The sequence below is a fragment of the Phalacrocorax aristotelis genome, chromosome 4 (genome assembly GCF_949628215.1).
Source record: "Phalacrocorax aristotelis chromosome 4, bGulAri2.1, whole genome shotgun sequence".
Classification (NCBI taxonomy): Eukaryota; Metazoa; Chordata; class Aves; order Suliformes; family Phalacrocoracidae; genus Phalacrocorax; species Phalacrocorax aristotelis.
The window spans coordinates 55,213,154-55,235,203 of record NC_134279.1 but is presented as its reverse complement, the minus strand read 5'-3'; the positions used below and the strand labels follow the sequence as shown (position 1 = coordinate 55,235,203).

At 45.6% G+C, this 22,050-nt stretch overlaps 1 protein-coding gene across 1 annotated transcript in view; it reads right to left on the bottom strand.

Annotated features, from left to right (window-relative positions):
* The window catches only part of CORIN (corin, serine peptidase), a 171,032-nt gene extending 151,752 nt beyond the window's left edge, over positions 1 to 19,280 (bottom strand). Inside the window, exon 1 of the mRNA XM_075091557.1 lies at positions 18,984 to 19,280. Within this exon, the coding sequence (XP_074947658.1) occupies positions 18,984 to 19,058 (75 nt within the window). The 5' untranslated portion in view covers positions 19,059 to 19,280. The remainder of the gene's footprint in view (positions 1 to 18,983) is intronic.
* Positions 19,281 to 22,050: the final 2,770 nt, after the last annotated feature.

The following is a 22,050-nucleotide window of genomic DNA, read 5'->3' as shown; positions in this document are numbered from 1 at the left end:
TGAGGACTGGTTACTTCTACAACCCTTAGAAAATAAACCGTTGACCAAGTCTGAGACTAAGACTGGACTTAGCCGCACCTAGACTCCTCTCTGAGAAGGAGTTTAGAAAGCAAGGGGGTCCTGTCTGAACCTCGTGACTCAATGGTAGGGTCTCCCCCCAGCCACTCTTCAGACTCTTACCATTAATGCAACACCTCCCCACCACACAGAACAGCTAGAGGATTTAAATATATACTATAAATGGCTTTTAGATTCTTAATGGAAAGTTGTATGTAAGCTTTCTTTTTGGTGGACAGACTAGTGTAATCCATATAATACAGTTTTGTTCACCCAATATCCACACACTTACAGCTTCATTGGAATTTTTAAACATTTCTGATGAGCTAGAAGTTGGATAGGTATTTCATTTAAAAAAATGTAAAATACATATTAGATTTAAGCAATAAGGCTAAACATAGCTTATTTTATGAATAAAAATAATCCATTACTAATTATTCAAGAGCTCCACGTTCTTAAGTTTCTTCTGTTAAGGAATCAAGAAACTATTACAATCTTTAAGTGACAATAGAAGTGATAAGGATTGTTCCATTTATGCACACGAATGCTGTCTCATTTTTTAAGTACTTTACAAAATTACAACTTATGACAGTATTCTATAGAGTTTGAAAGTAATATTTTATGTTCTATAAATAGAATATAGAATAGAGAAAAATTATTTTCTGAATTAACTGAGCTGCACAAGGTACAAAAACTCAAACCTTTGCAAAAGCCTAAACATGTATTTAATATATATATTTAAACATAACTCCATTAAGACTATAATCTCATACTCTGGAAAAATGTCACACATTTTAAACAGAAACAAAAACAAAATTCCAAATTAATATTTAATAGCAAGATTGAAACTGTTGTTATGAAGTTAATACATCTTTATTCAAAACTGACTAAAAGTAATTACAATTTTCCCTACAATAAGGTGAAATTGAATGATAGGATTATTAATTCCAGAAAATTTCTTCCCATAGGATGACTAATAGTTCATCCTCTTTGTCAGGAAGATCAATCCCATTGAACTTGGTTGTGACAGGGCACAAGAGTGTAAATGCATCCATGACACTGACAGCCTCTCCCCAAAGAACCTCAAGAGACTGAGGTCTACAACATATATATTATTAATCTCGTAAATGCCAGTCTCTGTGGGTCATCCCTTTGGCTGGCTCTGCTGTAAGTGCCTTTCTGTGAAGAACAGGTTACCAGACTGACTGGCACAAATGGAAGTTAAACTATTTCTTAAGGAATTGCTGCACAGACACTAGATTTATACTCCTGCACCTCACGTTTTACTGACTTGACTGAGAAGACTGTAGGCATAAGTGGGATTTACAGCATAATTTTTCATCATTCTGCAATGTCTTGTTCCAGCACGGCATGGCACAAAGACTATTTGAAAGGAAACTTTCCTTGCTTATAATAGAATTATCATCTATTTCTGATACCCCTGGTTATTAGACACTGCAGACACTATACAGACAGCAGAAATTAAGAAAACTGCATTTGTGCAGTTGGATACCTTTTCTGATACCGCTAAGCATCGCATGTTATCTGACCTCCTTGAGATCCATCCACTGCAGTGTCCCATGTGACTTTTTTTGTTACTTCTACTCTTCCAAGTAAAGACCAAGCAACACTGAAAATACGTATGGTACCAATATGGTGTGAAGTGCCAGCAGTATCTCCCTTGATAACCTTCGTCCTCTTCCAGTGATGCAGCCTCAACAGTGTCGTACTACTGGGCTTATCTAGCAGCAGGATGTAAGTTGATGGCCAACTTAAAGATGGTGGAGTTACCTGAACATCTGAAACAGCCAGCTTAGGGTGGGAATAAGAGTGGTAGCTCTGTCTATTGAAAATGTACAGCCTGGATGAGATGACAAGGTCTGTAATCTGATCATCACCATTTCTCACAACAAAAGAAATACAAAGAATGTTGGAGAGAGTTAACTGGTTGTCAGAAGTGTTTTTCTTAACAGCTTATTCAGAAGTTGCAAATTCTGCAATCCAAGATTTCAGGATATCTCAGCTAAATTACTGCCCTTACCTGCAAGTAACACCTCAAATATGAAAGCACAGATAAAGATAAGAAGGTAGGTGACTTTTAGGAACCCAAATCCAAGTGACATTCAGACAATCTCTGCTTGACTATGTAACTTCCTGCAGTGCCCACTCGCCTACATTTTCATATTAAAGTCTTCAAGGTCTGCCTGAAGTTTTGCTTCTGGTCATGCTGGAATACAGCATCTTAGCAGCTATGCATGGCAGGCTTCCCTGAATTCCATAACCTTGGTTTTCACAGCCTGTATTAGGCCCCCTTGGGAGGTCTAAGCGCAGGTAACAGAGGAATAACAGCTCTGTTATGAACACACATCTCCCAAAACACAGCTGCCATAACTACTTCTGAAAGCACAGCCAAAAAAAAAAAAAAAAAAAATAAAAATGGCATAAAACTGCCTTTTCTAACAGCACAGTGGTTACAGTGCTCCCACAGGAAATGGAGCTATTGAGTTCAACTCCCTCTTCAGCCTGAACCAGTTAAAAATTAGATCTACAACTCGGTAGAGTATCACAGACACCTGAACAGACTTCTCCTGAATCAGAGCACGCTTTCTCTTGAAACTGTGATATTCTGTAAAAAAGAACACAGTTCTGCTGGACCAGATAATAGGGAGCAGGACTACCACTACACAGCCCCATGATTAGGGCACTCGGGAGCTGACCCTCAGTTTCTTCAGGACAAATGTAAATCCAGCTCATTTCCCTAAAGAAATCACTCCCAGTCAAGAAGCACTTACAAATACCAGGCAACAGTGCCCAACTCTATCCAGTGTAATACAAGACAAATGCTGACCCATGACTCCACAAAGAACCTGTCTTAGGAGTAAAAAACTTATCAACGGACAACAAATTTTGTTCTCAAAGAATTGAGAAAACACAAAGAAATAGTATTCATCATCAACTTTTTTGACTCCTTTTGTGAAGAGGAGGTGATATTGAATATTTTGGAAGTACGTGAGATCTTAATCATCCCAAGCACAAGTGTCTAACTGAGAGCAGAGTTACCACCACCATTACACAGATGCCTCAGAGTTAACCTAGGAGAAACACTAAATGTGTGCCAATGAAAACACTGAGCTTCCTATGTTCCTGTGTTTCTGTGAGAAATTTTTTCTCAAGTCTATTGGCACTGTGGATAGTAGCTACTTTAGGCAAATGTTCATACTAAAGGAGAACCTCAAACATCTTTCTTGTCAACTCCTGAAAACAACAATAAACCTCAATCTTTGCATTGACAACTTACTACCACTGATCTTAAAAGGGACTGTTGTATCCAGATTTGCTTTCAGTAACTGCTCAAGAAAAGAATGTTGGATTGTGAAAGAAATGCTTCTCTAAACACCACAAATTCCTAGTTTTGTATAATAGCAAAGTAAATATTTATAGCCAACTAAACTGCATGTTGTATTTTTCCCTTCTACAGAAAAAGACCTCATGAAAAACACTAAACCTCTTTAAAATCATCGGTGACTCAGCAAGTATAACTTTTTTTTCCCAGTTTTCCAATTTTGCCAGTTTTCTATCACTTGAACATCTACATGAGGTTTTTTCCATAAATTTCTGTGGTGAATATGAAATAAAACTAGAATTAGTGCCAATGGCTCCTATATCATCAATGAGAATTTAATAAAGTGTCCTATAGATAACCATAAATGCATTACACCTACTCTTTATACATTCCCTGATACTATTTCTTTTCCTCTTGCCAACAAATATTGCAATACACACAGAATATATGCACCAGTTTTAATGCCATTGGTATCTGCATGAACTTCAGACACGCTCTATTCTCTCAATTCTAATAAATAATGGAATAGAGGCATAAATAATGGAATTTTCAGAGAAAAATGGGCCTGTAGAAGGAAACAAGGGTGCTACATGCTTATTCACCTGGTTCACTCCAAGCTTCCAAGAGAAGAAACCACTCTCCCTCAACTCTCTCTGTAGTCAATAGTTTCTCTGAATCATTCTGTAAGTCTGTAAGACTGAGGTACCTTGTATGTATCTCCCTTTCCAAGGGAAGGCAAGAAGACTTAGAAGCAGAATCCTTGAAGGCAGACTGAAAGAAACCAACTCTAAATGCTGGAGATTTTGGTGTAAAATAGATTTAGCACAGCACTGAACCAAAACATATTCTCAATACCTGAAGAATACTGGCGCAAGTTCCCTTCCTACCCCTGTTGTTAGAAAACACGATTTAAGAAAAACTTTTTTAAATTAAATACTGTCTGCATTGTAGTTAGGAAATGTCAGTGTTTGGGTTTTAAGACAACGAGTCATTCGCTTTTAATACAATCAGGCTTTGTATTAAACGAGAATATAGTCAGAATACAGGATGCTTAAAAACATTCCCATAATTTCTTCTGACAGCTAAAAAGTTCTGTCCCTAATGAAATGCCATTAACCACTGATTACCTGATTGCCATTCTTTCAGTAATGACTGCAATAGAGAAAATATACCATGAAGCAACTCTGAGGTAATTTCAGCCCAGATTTTTTTAAAAATCCTAGACTTATCTAGGACTGATGGATCAGACTGCTCACAGTTGATTTTCTGAAACCTCAAAGGCAGAAAAAAGTAAGATTTAAAAAAATACAGTCCCATCTGACTAAAGAAAGACTAAAAATTCATTGGACCAAAATTCACAGCTTATCTTCTGCAAGATCCAGGGAGAATTTGATCTCATGGGTGCAATTTCAATAACATGCCTGTCATATTAAAGCACAGAAATGACAGATTACATTAAGATTTATGGGTGAAAAGCCTATGGTAGCATGCAATTTTCCTTTTAGACACAAAAAGTATCTAAGTTACTAGTCTATAAAACAGCCTGAATCATGGCATAAGCACTTGACAAAAATATCTCCTGCTGTTGTCACCACAAACCTAACAGATGTTCTCCCAATAAAGAAATATCATTAGGGCTAACAGCCTACTGTCAGTATCTTCTATGCATGATGGCTCTACACAAAGAACTGTAGAAGACAACTGTTGGATCAGAAGCATCGAAATATCTTGAGCAAGCCATACGACAAAGTGCTATGTAGCATTTATTGTGGAAAGAAGTCGAAAGCAGACAAGAAAGTACTACCATGAAATGCAGAAAGATTGTCACTGGAACGCAGTAAACAGGTGACCTTGCAGGAGTCCTCGTAATGCCATTGAGGAACCTGCTACCCTGCCAAGCAGTAGTTCATGTATGGAAAATATGTTAGATTATGAAAACTATCTACAGTTCTTTCCATATCCTTGATATTGTTCCTATTCTAATGTGGAAGCAGTGCTCTGTTGTCAGCCTCTGTGATTTTATCAACTCTCATGATGCTGGTCTTAAAGCTCTAGATATTGGACTCACACAACCATACCAGCCATCACAGCTTTCCTTTCCCTGTAACAGAAGATGGTTCCCAGTTCTCATGGCTACAAAGCAAAAACTGAACACATCAAGAGTCAGTGTTTAAACACACAACAGCATATATAAAGAAATGTAAACATATTCTTTCTTACAGCCTCTTCTGACTGACTCACAATATTCAAATGTGTGGGAGTGGGTAACAGAAGCTGCACATGATCTACATTTTTCATTAGTTCTGTCCTGTTCACATGACAATTTCAGAATCAGCCATGCACTTCTATGTGACTACTTTATCATCCAAAAAATATAACACCAAGCTTTAGTAGTCACTGTAGTCACTTTAATAGTCAAGTAGAAAGTGTAAGGTAGACCTTACAAAGCTGCAGGCAAAGTCACATGCCAAAAAACAAGAACAGGCAAAAAGTCACTGGAAACGAGGTTTTGCCTAATCTTTCATTTTCAGTGTTAAAGGAATCAGGGAGCAGAACTGAAATGGACCAACTGAAGAATGAATTGTTAAGGCAGGTACGAAATTGGATACTAAGCAGCTTTTGTCTGCAAATACAAGTAATACTCAAATTCCAGTGTACACGAATTTAAGAACAAAAGTTCCATAGTTATTCTGAAAGAAAATAGTTCCATTTAGGGGAAAAGAAAAAAATAAAAAACCTTTTCACACAGCAAGGCAGCAAACATGAGAAGCATGTTACTATCACATGAATTGTTATTTGCAAAATGAAATGCACTAGTTTTCCTGACAGTTCAAGTTCACCGTAATCCTGTAACTTCTCCCAGGAAATTCCATATCCTCAGACAAATTACAAATCGCTGACATAATTCATTCAAAGTTCATTTTGATGACAAGACCTGCTTTCCCATCCATGAAATAAAATACTCTGATTTATCCGTTTCAACCACTGAAATATAAACATATTGAGTCATTATACCAATCTGAAATATACCGTATCCCAGCAAGGCAGGTGTCATATAAAGCTGAGCACGTCTTTCCGAAAGAAATATTTGGTTGGTGCTAGATGCCATGTCCAGACAGAATCTTTTGGCTGAAGCAGAAACCTGAAACACATTTAACCTTCCTGACTTACATTTTCACATAAAGTAAGTAGAGTGTAACGGTGTCAGTGGTGTTTCTTCTGTGTACAGAAGGCACAGTGTGTAAAGTAAGGTGATTTTTTGCCTTTCAGGCTACCATAGAGACCCATTGGCCACTTCTTCTGTCCAGGCGACCTTTCAAGCTGTTATTAACCCAACATGAGACACAGCATAGTAAAAATCCAAACCAGGCACCACCAGAAGTCACCAACTCAGACTAATGAGCGTTGATGTGGCATTCTTTCCTTCATTTCTGTCGCACAAATTTGGGGTTCTTAACTCCTGGCAAATAATTTCAGCAGTTTTATGAGCCACTGAGACAACTTTGAGGAATTGTGGAGATAGCATGAGCTCAAAAGAGACAAGGTGACATTCAGGTACGTCTCACCCAGCTCTGTGACAACACAGTTCTGATGCTGCTCCAGTTTCAGTTTGAGACAGAGCTAGCGGTAAGTTTGCTGAGACAAAATCCGAACACAACTATGTTGTTGTCCAGTTATCTGTGTGTTTGAGACCTTGCACTGCTGCCTGTCAAGCTGGATCTCCTTCAGAGTATGCCTACAGCGCTGTCCAAACAGCATGACTGCAGACCCCTCAGGCATAACCCACCCTCAGTTTGAACTTTCTACCTGAGGAACGACCAGCCATCAGAGCCACCCACAACACACTGCATTCTAAATCTGTTTTTATCCAGGATGACAGATGAATGCTGTGCTGCCAGTGGTGTTACGCGTTTCCAAGTTACTATCATACAGTGTATGCTCAGTTTAAGAGAGCTAGTTCCTGGTGCAAGATCTCTTTCATAGTTCATTCTTCCCTTCCTGAAGGCTTTGAGGGAGGTAGAAATAAGTCAGTCACTCAGACATAAGCACTACAGCCAGGAGATTTGGAACTCTGAGGAGTTTACTTTCATTTCATCTAGTTCTTTTGGAAAAGGCTCCGGTGTTTTATCTTGGCAATGCAGTGATTATAAAGACACTTTGAAAAGCATCTGATACTGAAATAAATCTAAATAAATAATGTAATAATTGGTCTCCCTGTAAAGATTTGATTTAGAAATCAGAAAGCTATTCACAAGCAAACTGTTGACCTTGGTTCTCCATTACAAGTGACCTGTGTGGAAAAGGAAGGATTTCCTGGATTCCATATACCTGGTGTGATACTAAGAATGGCTTCTACCTCATTTAAAATGAATCAGACATACCACTTAACCATCATATAGGGTTAGTACTGATCACTCTTCAAAATTTGAATTAGAAGAGAGGGGAAGAAAGGACAGCTATCACTACTAGAGAACAGTAGTGTAACCTCTTCAATAGCAATATGTTTGAATCTCTTCCTTTTTCAAAAGAAGTGCTGCTGAATAACGATTCCACTTTGGCATAAATGTCAATTGTTTACATACTTATATATTGTACTTATTTGCAATTATTTTAATTTCACTGATGTAAACTTGCAACTACAACAATGGATGCTTCCCATATTGGCAATGGAACTTCAATGAATTTTCAAGAACATTCAGATTAAGAAATGGTTCAGCTGATGGCAAACTTACTGCAGTTCTAAGCTCTCTCTTCTTTATTACTAACAGCTGGTGGCAAAGAGGTGTGACATTGCCATGCCTCATAAATTAAGAAAGATTTAGTAAGTGTATGGAAGATATAAAATATTTTTAAAAAACTGAATTGTCTATGGAAGGCATTCATTTTAAGAACTAGGCTATGGTTAGCATTATCTGATACTTCTCAAAACCAGAACACGAACACCTATTCAGCCTACCTCAGCAGGCAGTGGGAAACTGTTCTGGGGAAATTACTCCTTAATTAATGCAGAATTTATGCTTTCGGGGTTATTAATTTTTTTTTTAAGCTTCTAGGTCTTGCAAAAATTACTCATGAAAGTTTCAGTAGTGCCATGCTGTTTTTCTGAACACAACCAGTGTGGTGGTTTGGGCTGAGGTAGAGTTAATTTCTTCATAGTAGCTATTATGGGGCTATGTTTTGGATTTGCGCTGAAAACAGTGTTGATAATACAGGGATGTTTTTGTTACTGCTGAGCAGGGCTTACACAGAGTCAGGGCCTTTTCTCCTTCTCACACCACCCTACCAGCGAGTGGGCTGGGGGTGCACAAGGGGTTGGGAAAGGAAATAGCTGGGACAGATGACCCCCAACTGACCAAAGGGATATGCCATACCATATAACATCACAGTCAGCAATAAAAGCTGGGGGAAAAAGAGGGATGGGGGAGATGTTCGGAGTTGTGGCATTTTGACTTCCCAAGTAACCGTTACATGTGATGGAGCCCTGCTTTCCTGGAGATGGCTGAACACCTGCCTGCCCATGCGAAGGAGTGAATTAATTCTTTGGTTTGCTTTGCTTGCATGTGTGTTTTTGCTTCACCTATTAAAATGCCTTTATCTCAACACACGAGTTTTCTTACTTTTGTTTTTCTGATTATCTCCCCCATCCCACCACAGGGGAGTGAGCAAGGGGCTGCATGGTGCTTAGTTGCCAGCTGAGGTTAAACCACAACACCCAGAGACCACTCTAATGCCTTCCTGACTACCCAGATGTGCACTTCATTGAGGTTTGCTAAGCAAGCAGAGCACCGATGGCAAGTCTCTGGCTATACATTGCTGAGAATCACAATTCAGCTGGCAGGAGAGTAACACAGTACTTGTTCAGGTTCCTGCTTTGCTGGGAATTCAATAAGCAGATGCCTGCACAGGAGCCATTAGCACCAGAACATAAAATCGGAAACCATTAAAAAAACTTTAAAAAAATCTTAGCAGCCTAATTTGTGACAATAAAAAGCTTTTGAAAAGAGATTTTGAGGGGATGGAGGGATACAGTTAAAAGGAAAGCCTCCTCTTAAAAGCAGCTTTCAAGCCTGGAAAACTAGAAGGGTCAAAAAGAAATCCTACGTGCCCCATGGCTCTCACTCAGCATATCAATCACCACCTGTGTAGAAATACCACCAGAAGCCTCATCCCACACAAGGGAACTAGACCTCATAATTGAACACACCATTTTTTTCCTGTTAATGCCTGACCAGTAGGCTTAGCCTTCAGAACCTGCAGGTGACCAGTACATCATATATATGCCATGCACATTGCTGATTATACAATTACTTGACCTGTTGAAAACAGAAGCTTTCAATGACATCAATTGGATGCTAAACTGGAATGCAAGCTAAACAAATGGCAGGTATCTTCTTAGAAGCATTTATCTCCGTGTGTTTCATGCATTTCTGATTCATTTTTCTCTAAAATGTGTAGATTCTTCTTACACTATAAACGTCTGCCTTGAACAAATAAAAATTTTGGATTTGAATGGGTAATGTTAGCTTTACACTACTGACTTTTTTTCTGAACTGTGAATAAAAAGATACTAACCCTTGGACCAAGGATAAGAGCAGCAGCAATATTAACCGAAGGAAAGGATGTGGTTTAGAGTCAAAGCAAAGCTTCATCTGTGCAGCATAGCTGGATATTTATTTGTCCTCCTCTCAAACATGAAAATGGACTTACACAATGTCTCACAGGTCAATAACCTACTACCTATAAAATTTAGAGGTGACTCATTCATTTTTCAATAGGATACCACTTTGTTCAGAAACATGTCATCTTTGAACATTTTGCTTCAGTAGGAGAAAATAAAGAGAAGGATATTTTTTAAAACTACCAGGACATCTTGAGAGAAATAACTGAAGAGGTGATGTCGTGGTTCAGCCACAGTCGGGAACTAAACACCACGCAGCCGCTCGCTCACTCCCCCCACCCCTGTGGGATGGGGGAGAGAATCAGAAGAGCAAAAGCAAAAAAAAAACTTGTGGGTTTTATCATTATTATAACAATAACGATAATATAATAAAAAGGAAAAGGGAAAAAGGAAAAAAGCCAAACACAAACGATACAATCGCTCACCACCCGCTGACCAACGCTGCCCATCCCCGAGCTGCGATTGCTGCCTGCCTCCCCCGGCCAGCTCCTCCCAGTTCACATAATGGGCATGACATTACGTGATATGGAATATCCCTCTGGCCAGTTTGAATCCGCTCTCTTGGCTGTGCCCCCTCCCCTCCCAGCTTCTTGTGCACCGGGCAGAGCATGGGGGAGCTGGAAAAGTCCTTGACTAGTGCAAGCACTGCCCAGTAACAACCAGAACATCGGTGTGTTACCGACATTGCTTTCATACTAAGTCCTAACCACAGCACTGTGCCAGCTGCTGTGAAGAAAATTAACTCTATCCCAGCTAAAACCATGACAGGTGACTGGTGATTAAACTTATTAATTTTGGTTGAAGTTATGAAGCAACGGAGTGATGCAGAAAACTCAAGATCAAGTGGGTTAACAAGGCACTTATATTGGTGTACAGGTTTGACTATGACTTTCATATAGCATCAAAGGTTTATGGCTCATGTAAGGATTTGTAGGATAACAACTCCCATTTAAGTTACTGAAATAATAACAATGTGGTGATTTATTTTGTCAAAGAAGAAAAATCCTACTGTATTTACAGCTAGGACTATTCAATTTAATTGTCATCCCTAGAACAGATGCCAGCTTTCCTCCCATTCACATTTTCTTGGGAACTCTCCAAGAGTCACATAATAATCCTATCTATGCTAAGGAAAAAGCAAATGGCAACCATCTGGGTTCTTAGCCCTTCCAGACCATTATCAACACTATTCCATATACTCTGACTTTATAGGGAAAAGGAGAATTGTTAATAACTTCTAAACACATTCAATTGTCATTTCAGACTTCCTTTCCAGCCTTGTCCACATGTCCTACAAATTATTTAAACTTATACCTTTAAAATGGCTGAGCAGGGACAAACTGAAGCTTAAAAAAAGGTATTTACTACTTAATTCTTATGTTACACGGTTGCTACAAATCAAATAGCAAGGAAAAAAAACCAATAGCTACTTACCCTACAGTTCCTGACATTCTTTCAGATATATCATCCATTCAGACAATACCCATACATGCACAAAACTAGCATCTTTCAAACAATAAGCTGCCTCTCAGCAATGGCTGTACCTCAACACTGTGTGATGGCAAAAATCCACAGGCTGTTACAGCAAAGTGGGCTCAGACATCTGTGTTTCTTCCTGAAGATATGAAAACGCAGGAGGTTGGGGAAAGCCTGACAACTGTTGCATGTTTTGCTTCTATAATCTCCAGGTCCCACTGGTTCTGGGACAACTTTAAAACAGGCAAAATAATCCACCCCGCAAAAGATTTGACATCGGAAGGAACAATGGAAGAAATTGCCATGTCACGCCACTGGCCCATGTAAGTCCAGAGCAGACATAGCTATACATCACAGATATATGCTGGATTATTATATGAAGGCAGAGTTGCAGGTCTGAGAGACCTGGGATGGAAAGCTCCTCAGCACTGCCAGTGGTTTTATTTCCAGGAGAATGCCCTGACTGCTTTCTGAAAACTCATGAGATGAACAATGCAAGGAGCACATGCGTGATTTCTTACCACTTCATTCAGAGGCAGCAGGAAAAAAAATGAGAGTCTCTTTTCCTAGGAAATGCTTCCTGAGTCCAAGACATTCTCATGTAACTTTCAGTAATATTGGAGTGATAGTATAGGCTATTTTGAAACTAGGAGCTCTTTGAGGTGACAAGCCATGGCAATTGCTCTGGGCAATTACTATTACTGTTAGATCACTGTTAAATTAAATCTCTCTGATGCCAAACAGATCAGACATGGAAGATTCTAGCACAGTAGTTTTTAAAACACTAGGTTCTGTATATGGCAGAACTGAGTGTCACAGGTTTGAGGAAGAGAAGAAGGGAAAGATAGACCTTGACAATCACTGACCAGCCAGTCCCAAAGCAGGTGCGCCATCCACTGAGCACTGATCTTGAACTCTCTCTGAACTACAACATGTGAATTGGACTAGATGCAGTCTGATGCAGTCCCAAAGAAGGAAATTCATGTCTGCCTTCATTTCCTTTCCCCTAAGGACTGGGTGAAGATGGCTTAAATGTTAAATATAGAAAACACTTCTTTTGCAAGAGAAAGTGAGCCTTGGGATTCAGGAAGAGCAGTAGCTTACAGGACCACCTGCAATGATGCAACCTGACAATCTTCTTTCCCACGCGTTTATAGGAGCTGTCCCCCATGGATCATTCTATGAGGAAAAGTTTTAAAAACTGCCTCAATTTCTGTGTCCTCCCTGAAAAAAAAGCACATATGCAAAGGCTGAGGTCCCACAGAATGCATACTGTTGCGGGAAACATGCTTGAGAACACAGGGCAGGGCTTGAACCATCAAAGCATAAACTTCACCATTCCAAAGCAGCTCTGGCAGTATCTGATTTCCAACCTCTTTTCACTTTCTACAGGGTAATGCGTTAAAAACTACCTTATGTTGGCAACAACACTAGCAAAAATAGAGATCTCTAAACTGTGTGGCACCCAAAGAAGCAGATGCTGCAGGGGTTGCACTCTTAACGACAGAGATAGTGAAAAGGAACTGAAGGATGGCTGGATTCATTTCATCCCTTCATGATATGTGGATCGGGGAAGAGCGACAGAGGAGCAGAAAACCCTGGAGGTAACACTGCCACTTTGGTCAGTTGTGAGCAAACATACATTCCCCAACTGATGCTATGATGAGGTGGCCATCACTTCTAGATAATTCTGCCCCTGATTAAATGGACATCTGTACAGGGTGTAGGCGGCAAGCTGCTGGCAGTGGGAGGACTGCAGGGGTGGCCTCCCTGAGAAAAGACCAGGGGCTGTCCCATGCTGGACATGTCCAGTTCCAGCTGGCTCCACACCACAGGACAGAGCTGAGCCCATCAGCCAAGCTGGAGGTGCCTCTGTGAAAACATATTCAAGAACGGACAAAAAACACCACAGAGGCAGAGAAGTGGAAAAAGAGCAAGAAACAGCAGCACAAACACCAAGGTCAGAGGAGATGTAGGTGCCTCTATGGCAGAGCAGATATCCCCAAAAGGGCTGCAGCCCATGGAGGATCCACACCAGAGCAGAGCAAGAGCGAAAAGGAAGGAGCAGCAGAGGAGAACCACAGTGCTCCCTTCTGCCGCTTGTGGCCTCGCTGCAGGGACTGAGTACCACCTGCGGCAATAACAAGGCGGGAGAGGAGGAGTCTGGAGTGAAGCTCAGCCTGGGAATGGGGGAGGAGAGGTGCTTTCCCCAAGTGTTTTAATGCTTGCTTCTATTTTGTTTTTGTTTCACAATACATGAATTGGTAATTAAAAATGTATATTAATCATTAATAAACTCATTTCCTCCAGTTGAGTCTGTTTTGCCCACAACAGTAATTGGTAAGCGTTCTCCCAGCTTTTACCTTGACCCACAAGCTTTCTCACTCTTCTTCCTATGTTCTCCCCCATCCCACAGGACAGAGCAGGGGGGTGAGCAAGCAGCTGTGCCAGTGCTTGGCTGCGAGCTGAGGCCACCGCTCCACCACACCCAGCCGTAGGCCATGCTCCACTGGGCGCCAAGGGCCAGGAACTGCAACATGGATGCACCAGAAGAAGACATAGCTGTAATCAGACAACACCTTATGGTATCTATTGTTAGCTTTAACCTCCAGACACTCTGATTTTGCAGCTGAAACAACCAGAAATAACAGCATACACATAAATAAATAGTAACAAGCATTGCTTTAAATTATAGTGGCTTGAAACAACAGCTGAGGAGAACCTAGCCCTTCAGGGGAGCAGTCTTCAGCACAAGGAAGGCACGGGATGAAATCTAATTCAGACTTCAGAGACAGCAAGATTCTCATCTCTTTTTGAAACAGCAAGCTCTTGCTTGATTGTTGTCTCATTATTATTTTTACATTTAGGATATTAAACCATCATCCCTATTTCTTTCATGTTCGCTGATTAGAAAGACAAGCTGAAATTAAAAACCCTACTTGGAAGGGAACTATCTGTTCCACAGCAGAGTAGCAGAAATTAATTACGCTTCCATCTGACAGTTAAAAAAGGAGAAAAGAATTCACCATTAGGGTATTAAAGCACTCATCGATTCGGGTGCAGGGGGGGAAGAAGCTCGGGCCTCAGTGCTGGTGGGAGGTGCAGCGAGGTACACGGGCGTCCTTGGTCAGCACCAGGGCCGGTGTGGCACCAAAAGACCCTGGGCCCTGGCGCTAGGACCTGCTGGAGGGGCTCCCCGGCTGCTCTATTTTTACTACGGTATTTTTTACATTCAGACTTTCCACTGCAGGCGGCCCAGGTCAGGGGATCCACTCTGCCAGGGGAATCTGACAGTCAGCCCAGCAAGAGTTATTTATAGAGGGGCGGGGGACTGAGGAAAGGGATGCAAGCGGCATCATATTCTTCTGTCACGGGGCTGCAGAGTGGGAGAGGCACCCACGAACAAGCACCGCACAGCCAGGCAAGGTGGCCGCGGTGGGGAAACCCCAAGCACTGCAGCTCACCGTACCGCCCGGCCCACCCCGCCCCACACCTCCGCCGCTTCGCAGCCCAGGGAGAAGGGACAGTCCGGCCAGGTGGGGGGCACAGAGGCTGCGATGTGAGCCAAGGAGGCAAGCCACCCAGGCAAGGACGAGGTGCTCTTCCTTCCTTCTTTTTCCCCCCCATTTTCCTCACACAGCCTCTCAGGAAGTGAGGACCCACCTCACAGACATAGTGACTCCCCCAGGTACAGATCCCAGCAAGCAGAGGGGGACACTTATGCCCCAGGCACCCAGACTGAGGCCTGGGACAGTTCCAGACAAAACTCCACACCCTCACATGACAAAAATTGACTGCGGAGGGTCACTAGGAAATTAAAAATACAAACGCAATAAGGGTAGTCAAGCTAGATCCTGTCTGGCCACTGTCTTCAGAGGTTTTTCTGGGTGTGAAGACCTTTTCAAGGAGGATTTAAGCTTTCCCTGTCCTACTGTGACAATCCATCACTTTACAAAGGGCTCTCAGCCACCTTTCTCCCCCGGTGCTGAAGAACTGTACTTACGCAGCCTGCCATTTATGAGGTCCATTTCTTTTTGGTAGGGAAAGAAACTGGGACAGAGTAGAAACACCAATATTTTAAACCATAATCAGACTGACCGCCTCAAGCCCTGCTGCTTAGCGGCTTGTCCTGAAGGCATTTAAAAACAAGAAGGTGTCCGGCTGCCACATTTGGAAGGGCCTGGGCTGCATATGCCCTGCAGAACTGCCCTGCTGCAAGCGCCCTGACACCCACCCCTGCCAAACCACGTCTGGCATTCAGACACAAGGCATTCATCCGGCCTCGCAAGCACTTGCCGAGGATACCTGACAGGCTGACAGGATTTGAGTCTTCCCACACAACGTAGTGATAGCCTACATCAGGTTAAAACCTGACCGCACCAGGAGACAGTGCTGTTGTGTGTAACTGCCTCACGGTGCGTGCTGTTCAGCCTGAAAGCAGATGACCTGGTATCCACGGCCTCTTGGTCCAGGCAGGGTCAAAGCCACAGCTCCCACCTCCTAAGGGAAGTGCCTGTAGCACTTATATTGTGCCTGCTGTATTGGGATGGCCTGAATCTGCTGGGCCTCAGTGTGGCAAAGAATCAGAGCCCAAACAGCCACTAAGCCACAGCAATGGAAGCACTGTCTTCCTGCTTGGGTACAAAGGGCTTATTTAGCGTTCAGCATTTGCTGGTTAGAAAAGTTGAGTAGCGGTGAGAGCAGGAGCCGCTGGGTTTCTTTGCTCGGTGTACCTGTCCCAACATTCCCTTGCCTGTTCTGCCTCCTCTTGGAAGGACCGTTCCCCTTCTGGTAAACGAGATTTCTGTCTGGGTGCTTATCCACCTTAGCCTCTGCACATACTACTCGCTTGGCCATGCATGTCATGACAAGAAATTATGCGCCTGGCAATACATGGACAGTAATGTTCCTCGAGGGAGCAGAGTGCTAAGACTTAAACATGTATATCAGCTTAGCAAAAAAAAAAAAAAAAAAAAAAAAAAAAAGCCGCTCCTACGTTCAAGTAAGTCTGCATTTTTAAATAATTACTGGCTCTGTGAACAGTCCTGGCTTGAACTTGTATCTGCAGACATCATCTAATGCATAATTAACAGCTAAACAATAATACACATATATTAAATTGACCTATGTGCATTGCACATTTTATAGAACACCTCCAATCAGTGGATGCAAACATTTGAAACCATCTTACACTTTTGATTCACTGCACACTCAAGTTATCTACCACAGGCACACAGTCGAGTGCCAGCAAAGATTTCTGGAGAGGAAGTGAATGCTTTCTTCAGTGTCTCATAGTCCCAGCTCCAAAAGACTGAGGAAAAACAATGTTTTGCCCTGATGGTCCCACCAGGTACTAAAAGAGCTCAAGCAGATTCCTCTGTTCTGGGCAAGCAGGCTGTGCTGCCTGGCTCACCACCCCAAGAACCTTCTCAGGGAAACAAGTACTGGTGGCTTCCTTATAAATGCATGCTGAGTGACCATCACACATGAGGTGGAAAAGCTGGGCTTCCCCGAGGGCAGAAAAACCCGGCTGTCGGGACACCCCATAAATGGCTGATGAAGGCGGGTAAAAAAGTCACAAGCATTTCCTTTCTCAAGGAGGTCTGGACAGTGTTCGGGATTCCCCTGTGCCCCGGGGGAGCACTCAGCTTCCTGCAGAACCTTGATGTTCAAGACACTCAGGAGAGGTCACCAGCTTTCACAGAGACACATAAGCAGAGCGGTTCTGCACTTCCTTGTACTGTTGCTTTATGGTTGTTTGGATTACCTCAGTGACACACTAATTCAAGGCTGCCTGTGTCACAGTACCTGAGAAGCTTATAACCGAGATCAACTAAGGCATCCGTTACAAAAACAAACCCAAAGAATTACAGTTCAGCCCTGCTGACTGGTCCACCTTTCAGGAGCACGGGAAGGGTGCAAGCAGCCATATGGAAAAATCCATTCCCATATTTTTACTGCTGAAAGCTAAACCTTCCCCAGAGCCCCCGTGAATGCATTAAAAGCTTCAGATATTTGATTTCATTTAAGAGTTTCACCGTCTCGGCCAGACTGCTAATAATTTAAAATAAAGGTTAATTAATCAATCGTCTGCCATGAGACGCGTCCAAGGATTCTGCATTTTAAAATCAAGTGGAGCAACGACAGTACTGAAGCGCACCGCCGTGTTTACAAACCGGGGAGCCCCGCCAGGGTGCCGCCGCGGCCGCGCGAGGGGGGCGGCAGGGACCTCTCCCCCTCGCCCCCCCAGGGCGCCCCAGCAGCCCCGGCCGCCCGCAGAGAGGAGCCAGCCGGGGGGCGCCGATCGTCACCTGCGGCCCCCGCCCTGCCTCCCTGTCCGGCAGCGCCACCCGCAGCGGGGACACCGGCGGACACCCGCTCCCCAGTGGGAGGAGGGAAGGGGTTCCCTACGGGCTCCTACGGGGGCGGCCCCCCTCATCCCGCGCAGCCTCTCCCGTGAGAGCTCCTGCGCCCCCCCCATCCCTCCTCCCAGGGGGGGACTGGGAACACCCGCGCTGGGAATACCCTTCGGGCACCTGCAACCGCCCAGGTATTCTGATTCTCCCTGCAACGATTAACTGCAGCCCCGCCGTCCCCGTGACCGTCCACGGTGATGACCACCTCCCGTGGGTGGTGGCGACCAGCGGTACCGTCAGCCGTCGGAGGGGTGGAAGGCGTCCCTCCAGCCCACCTCAGGGCGCACCCGGCGCCAAGCTGAAGCCAGCCCTCGCTGCCGCCGGGAGGTCGCGGCGCGTCGGCCGCCGGGAGCCCGGCCACCCGTGGAGCCACCACGGCCGTCGCGCCGCAGGTCGAGCCTAAACTTTGCTCTTGCAAATCCCAGCCGGACCTGTTGCCGTCGGGCTGGGCGCAACTCCTCCTCCCGGTGCCAGAGCAATGAACGGGCACATCAGTGAGCCCCGCTCATCTTGCCCGCTGCCTCTGGGAGGGCGCCCAGCGCCGAGCCCTCCGTGAAACGCTGACAACGACCGGTTTAACAACTGCGACTCACCTACGCGCTGCGCCCGGACTGCGGCCGCCCCCGGCGCTCCCCGCGCAGAGCCGCGCAGGCGGGACCCGCGCCCCGGGAGCGCTCCAGCCGCCCCCCGGGGACACGGCACCGTCCCTGCCTGCCAGCCGCGGGGCCGCCCTCGCTACGGCAGATGGTGGGCCTCGGGGGCAGCCCTCGACCCTTCCCCGCTTGCCCGAGCAACCTGCCGCTCGGCCCCGCGGCGGCGCTTCCACGCCGGACCGGCGGCCGCGCTCCCCTTCTCCCCTCCGCCACCCTCGGCACCCGGGGGCGTCCCCCTGAGCGCGCTGCCCCTCGCCCCCACCCCGGGGTCGCCGAGCGGCGGAGCCAGCCGCCCTCGGAAGCCCGCGGCCCCCCGGCGGCCCCACGCGTGGCGAGGAGCCCCCTCGGGCTTGCCTTACCCCGTTGGCGGAGAGGACCTGCCGGTAGCGCTCCTCCTCCGCCGGCAGGGCAGCGAACTGTTGCATGGAAAACATGCCCTGGCTGCCGCTGAGCCCGCTCCGCTTCGGGCGCACCCCCTCACCCTTCGCTACCTCGGTCCCTGACGAAGAGCCGCGGCCGCCCGCAAATACACACTTGCGGGGCGGGGGGGCTCCGCATTTTGTCTGCTCGGCGGACTCCCCCTCCCCCCTCCTCCACCCAATAATAATAAACCTCCGCGAGAAAGCCGCCACATCCCCACCCCTTTTGCACACAAGGCTCTACCCCTTGGGGACAAGCTGAGAGACAGCCCACTTGCTATTTCGCCCTAAAGCCGTCCCCCAGGGAGGGCGGATGAGGTGGGCACAGCCTTTGCCCCCTCTCTCCCCGTTCCCACCCCGATACAGGACGCCTCGTCACGCCGCGAAGAGCTTCAGGTGGCGAGACGAGCCTGAGGCGGGGACGACGTGCGGGTCAGAAACCCGCCGAGCTCCCCCCACACCCCTTACCTCGGCTCCGTGCGGGCGAGGCGCCGGGTCCGCACCCGCAGCGCCTGGGGCCGGGGGCTGCCGCCGAGCCCCCCGCACGGGCACCCGGGGCTGAAGCGATCCGAAGTGGCACGGAGACACCGGCGCTCCCGGCCCGCCGAGTTGGAGCGCGGAGCTGGGATGGGGATGGCGAGCCCGGGCCGGGCGCCCGGGTCCACCCACCCGCCGCTCCGGGGCGCCGGGGGACCCGCCTGCCTCCGGGATGCTCTGTGTTGCACGTTACGGTCACGCAAAGGCTTTCGTTTCACCCCCGGGGTAGGGAGTGTCGCGCCTACAGGGACCGCACAGCCTTTCCCGACCCGAAGGAGGGCGAGAAGGCGCTCCCGGGAGCCGGCGATGGGCTCCTCCAGCGGGGAACGCAATGGGGGTCGGGTCCCAGCCCCTCCGGCGGCCACGCGAGTCCGTCGTGCCCCGTTCCCCTGGCCGTGCAGGAAAGGCGGGGCGGGCGGCCGGGGGCAGCGCACCTGTCCCCCGCCGCTCCCGGCCGTGACCGGCCCCCGCGACCCGACGGCTGCAGGGGCGCGCTGGTTGTCGCAAAGCTCTCGAAGCAAAGCTCTCATGCCAAGAGACAAGTGCCGCCAGAAGCTGCAAGTGACAGAGCAAATGCCCCACCCCCGTGAGACATCGGCTTTTTAAGGCTTGCATTTCGATGCATTTGTCCCCTCTTCCCTGTATCTGCAGCCAAAGACGTCGGTTGTGACCGAAGCCCGCCTCTGTGTACATGACGGAGCTCGCAAGCGCTATCCAAGAATGATAAAGCCAACAGGACAGAGAGCACGCATGGTGGGCGGCAGCGGTGGGGGCAACCAGAAGAGCAGCAGTTCAGGACCCTTCCAGGAGCCACGGGGAGCTGTCACTGGCACCACGGCTGGGTTCTGAGATGACATTTGTAAAACGGAAAGGCTTCCAGTTCTTACTATGCATGTTTTTGTGCTTCTGAAATGCTATCATTCAAAACGTGAGTCAGAAAACACCCCAAAAAAAAGATCAACAACCACCTCGACATGAATATGGCTTCCATCCCTGGTAACCACGCTTGGCTATCAGTGAGGATGATACCCCTCCTATACAGAGTTTGTTTATATACATCTAAGACAAACAGTTCTTCCTGGCTTTTTTTCCAGCTTGTTCCCCAGCTATCTTTATTTCCATACCTTTGGATTTATGACACGTCACTTTGTGTGCAAACTTTATGGGGCAGAGACTGGGCGCTCTGTGCTTCTGGAGTGCCTTTGTACCCAAGTCCTGCTCGTGGTAATTCAGCCCTGCATTTTTTTTTTTACTCAACCAAGCAAAGTCCCCTCTGGAAGAAAACAGTGTTTTTAGTTTTAAAACAATTGCTCAAGTAATAGGAAAAGCATGGGAAGAGACAGAAGAAGCAAGAGCATTTATGCAGAATCTTCAAATTGCTTAATGTAAAACAACAAATATTTCAGGCTCTGCTGCTGATAAAAAGAGGACTCAAACCATAATTCATTACTTGCTACAGTATTTTACAGAGGTTAGCCCTGTCAAAAATTACAGTAAGGACAAATGAAAATTGAAATCTTAAGAGGTGCAGTACATGGCTCAGACTGCAAAGGCAGCTTGGCCTTGGAGGAAGGATGTCTTCTCTTTGGCAGCACTACTGTGAATTCCAAACCCCAAACCGATCTTGACTCCTGATCTCATACCAGTTTCCACAAGCAGGGGAGCCATTCGAATTGCAGTTTCACAACTACAGTGTTCAGCATGCAGAAAGCCTAAGCCGAGTTCTGGTTTTGTTGGCAATTTTATAGAAGTCACTGTACGAGAAACAATTATTTAGATTAAATAGAATTTGGTGGAATTAAGCCACAGTTCCGTCGGAGTATGGCTTATTTCTAGACAGCTGCCATTTAGCCTACCTTATAGCTGACTTTAATGTCTTGCAGAGCTCGTATTGAGACACTATCCACACGAGAAACCTGTTTTCTGGTAGCATGGCATATAAACATTCCAATAGAGTCCAAATAATTCATTAACATGTAACCATTAGTGGCAAGAATTAAGCATGCCTCATTGTCTCGTAACTAATTTGACTTCATTTGACTTTTCTCTAATTTTTACCTTGCATTTGCCTTCCTAGTAAATACAGACCACTACAATATCTCCATTTTATAATTCTTAGGAGCGATTGATTGATTTAATTGAATGATAAGGGCAGGCATGAATACAAATTTACATTCATGAAGGAAGAAAAGGGAGTGACTTAAATGCCCATAGGTAACAACTGGTAACGGGATGAAATCAAAGCAGAAGAGGAACAGCTGAACTAAATGAAACTGAGGACAGGGTCACCCATGGGCCATTCATGTGAGCATACTCCACCCTAAGCATGCACCAGAGAGCAGCCATCACATGCATCAAACTTCCACTGCTTGGCCCAGGAACGTCCTTCCGACCAAGCATCTCTGTGCTCTAACCCACAAGCTCGCTCTCAGAAAAGCTGGCATATAGCAGAGATGCTTTGGAGCCGGGA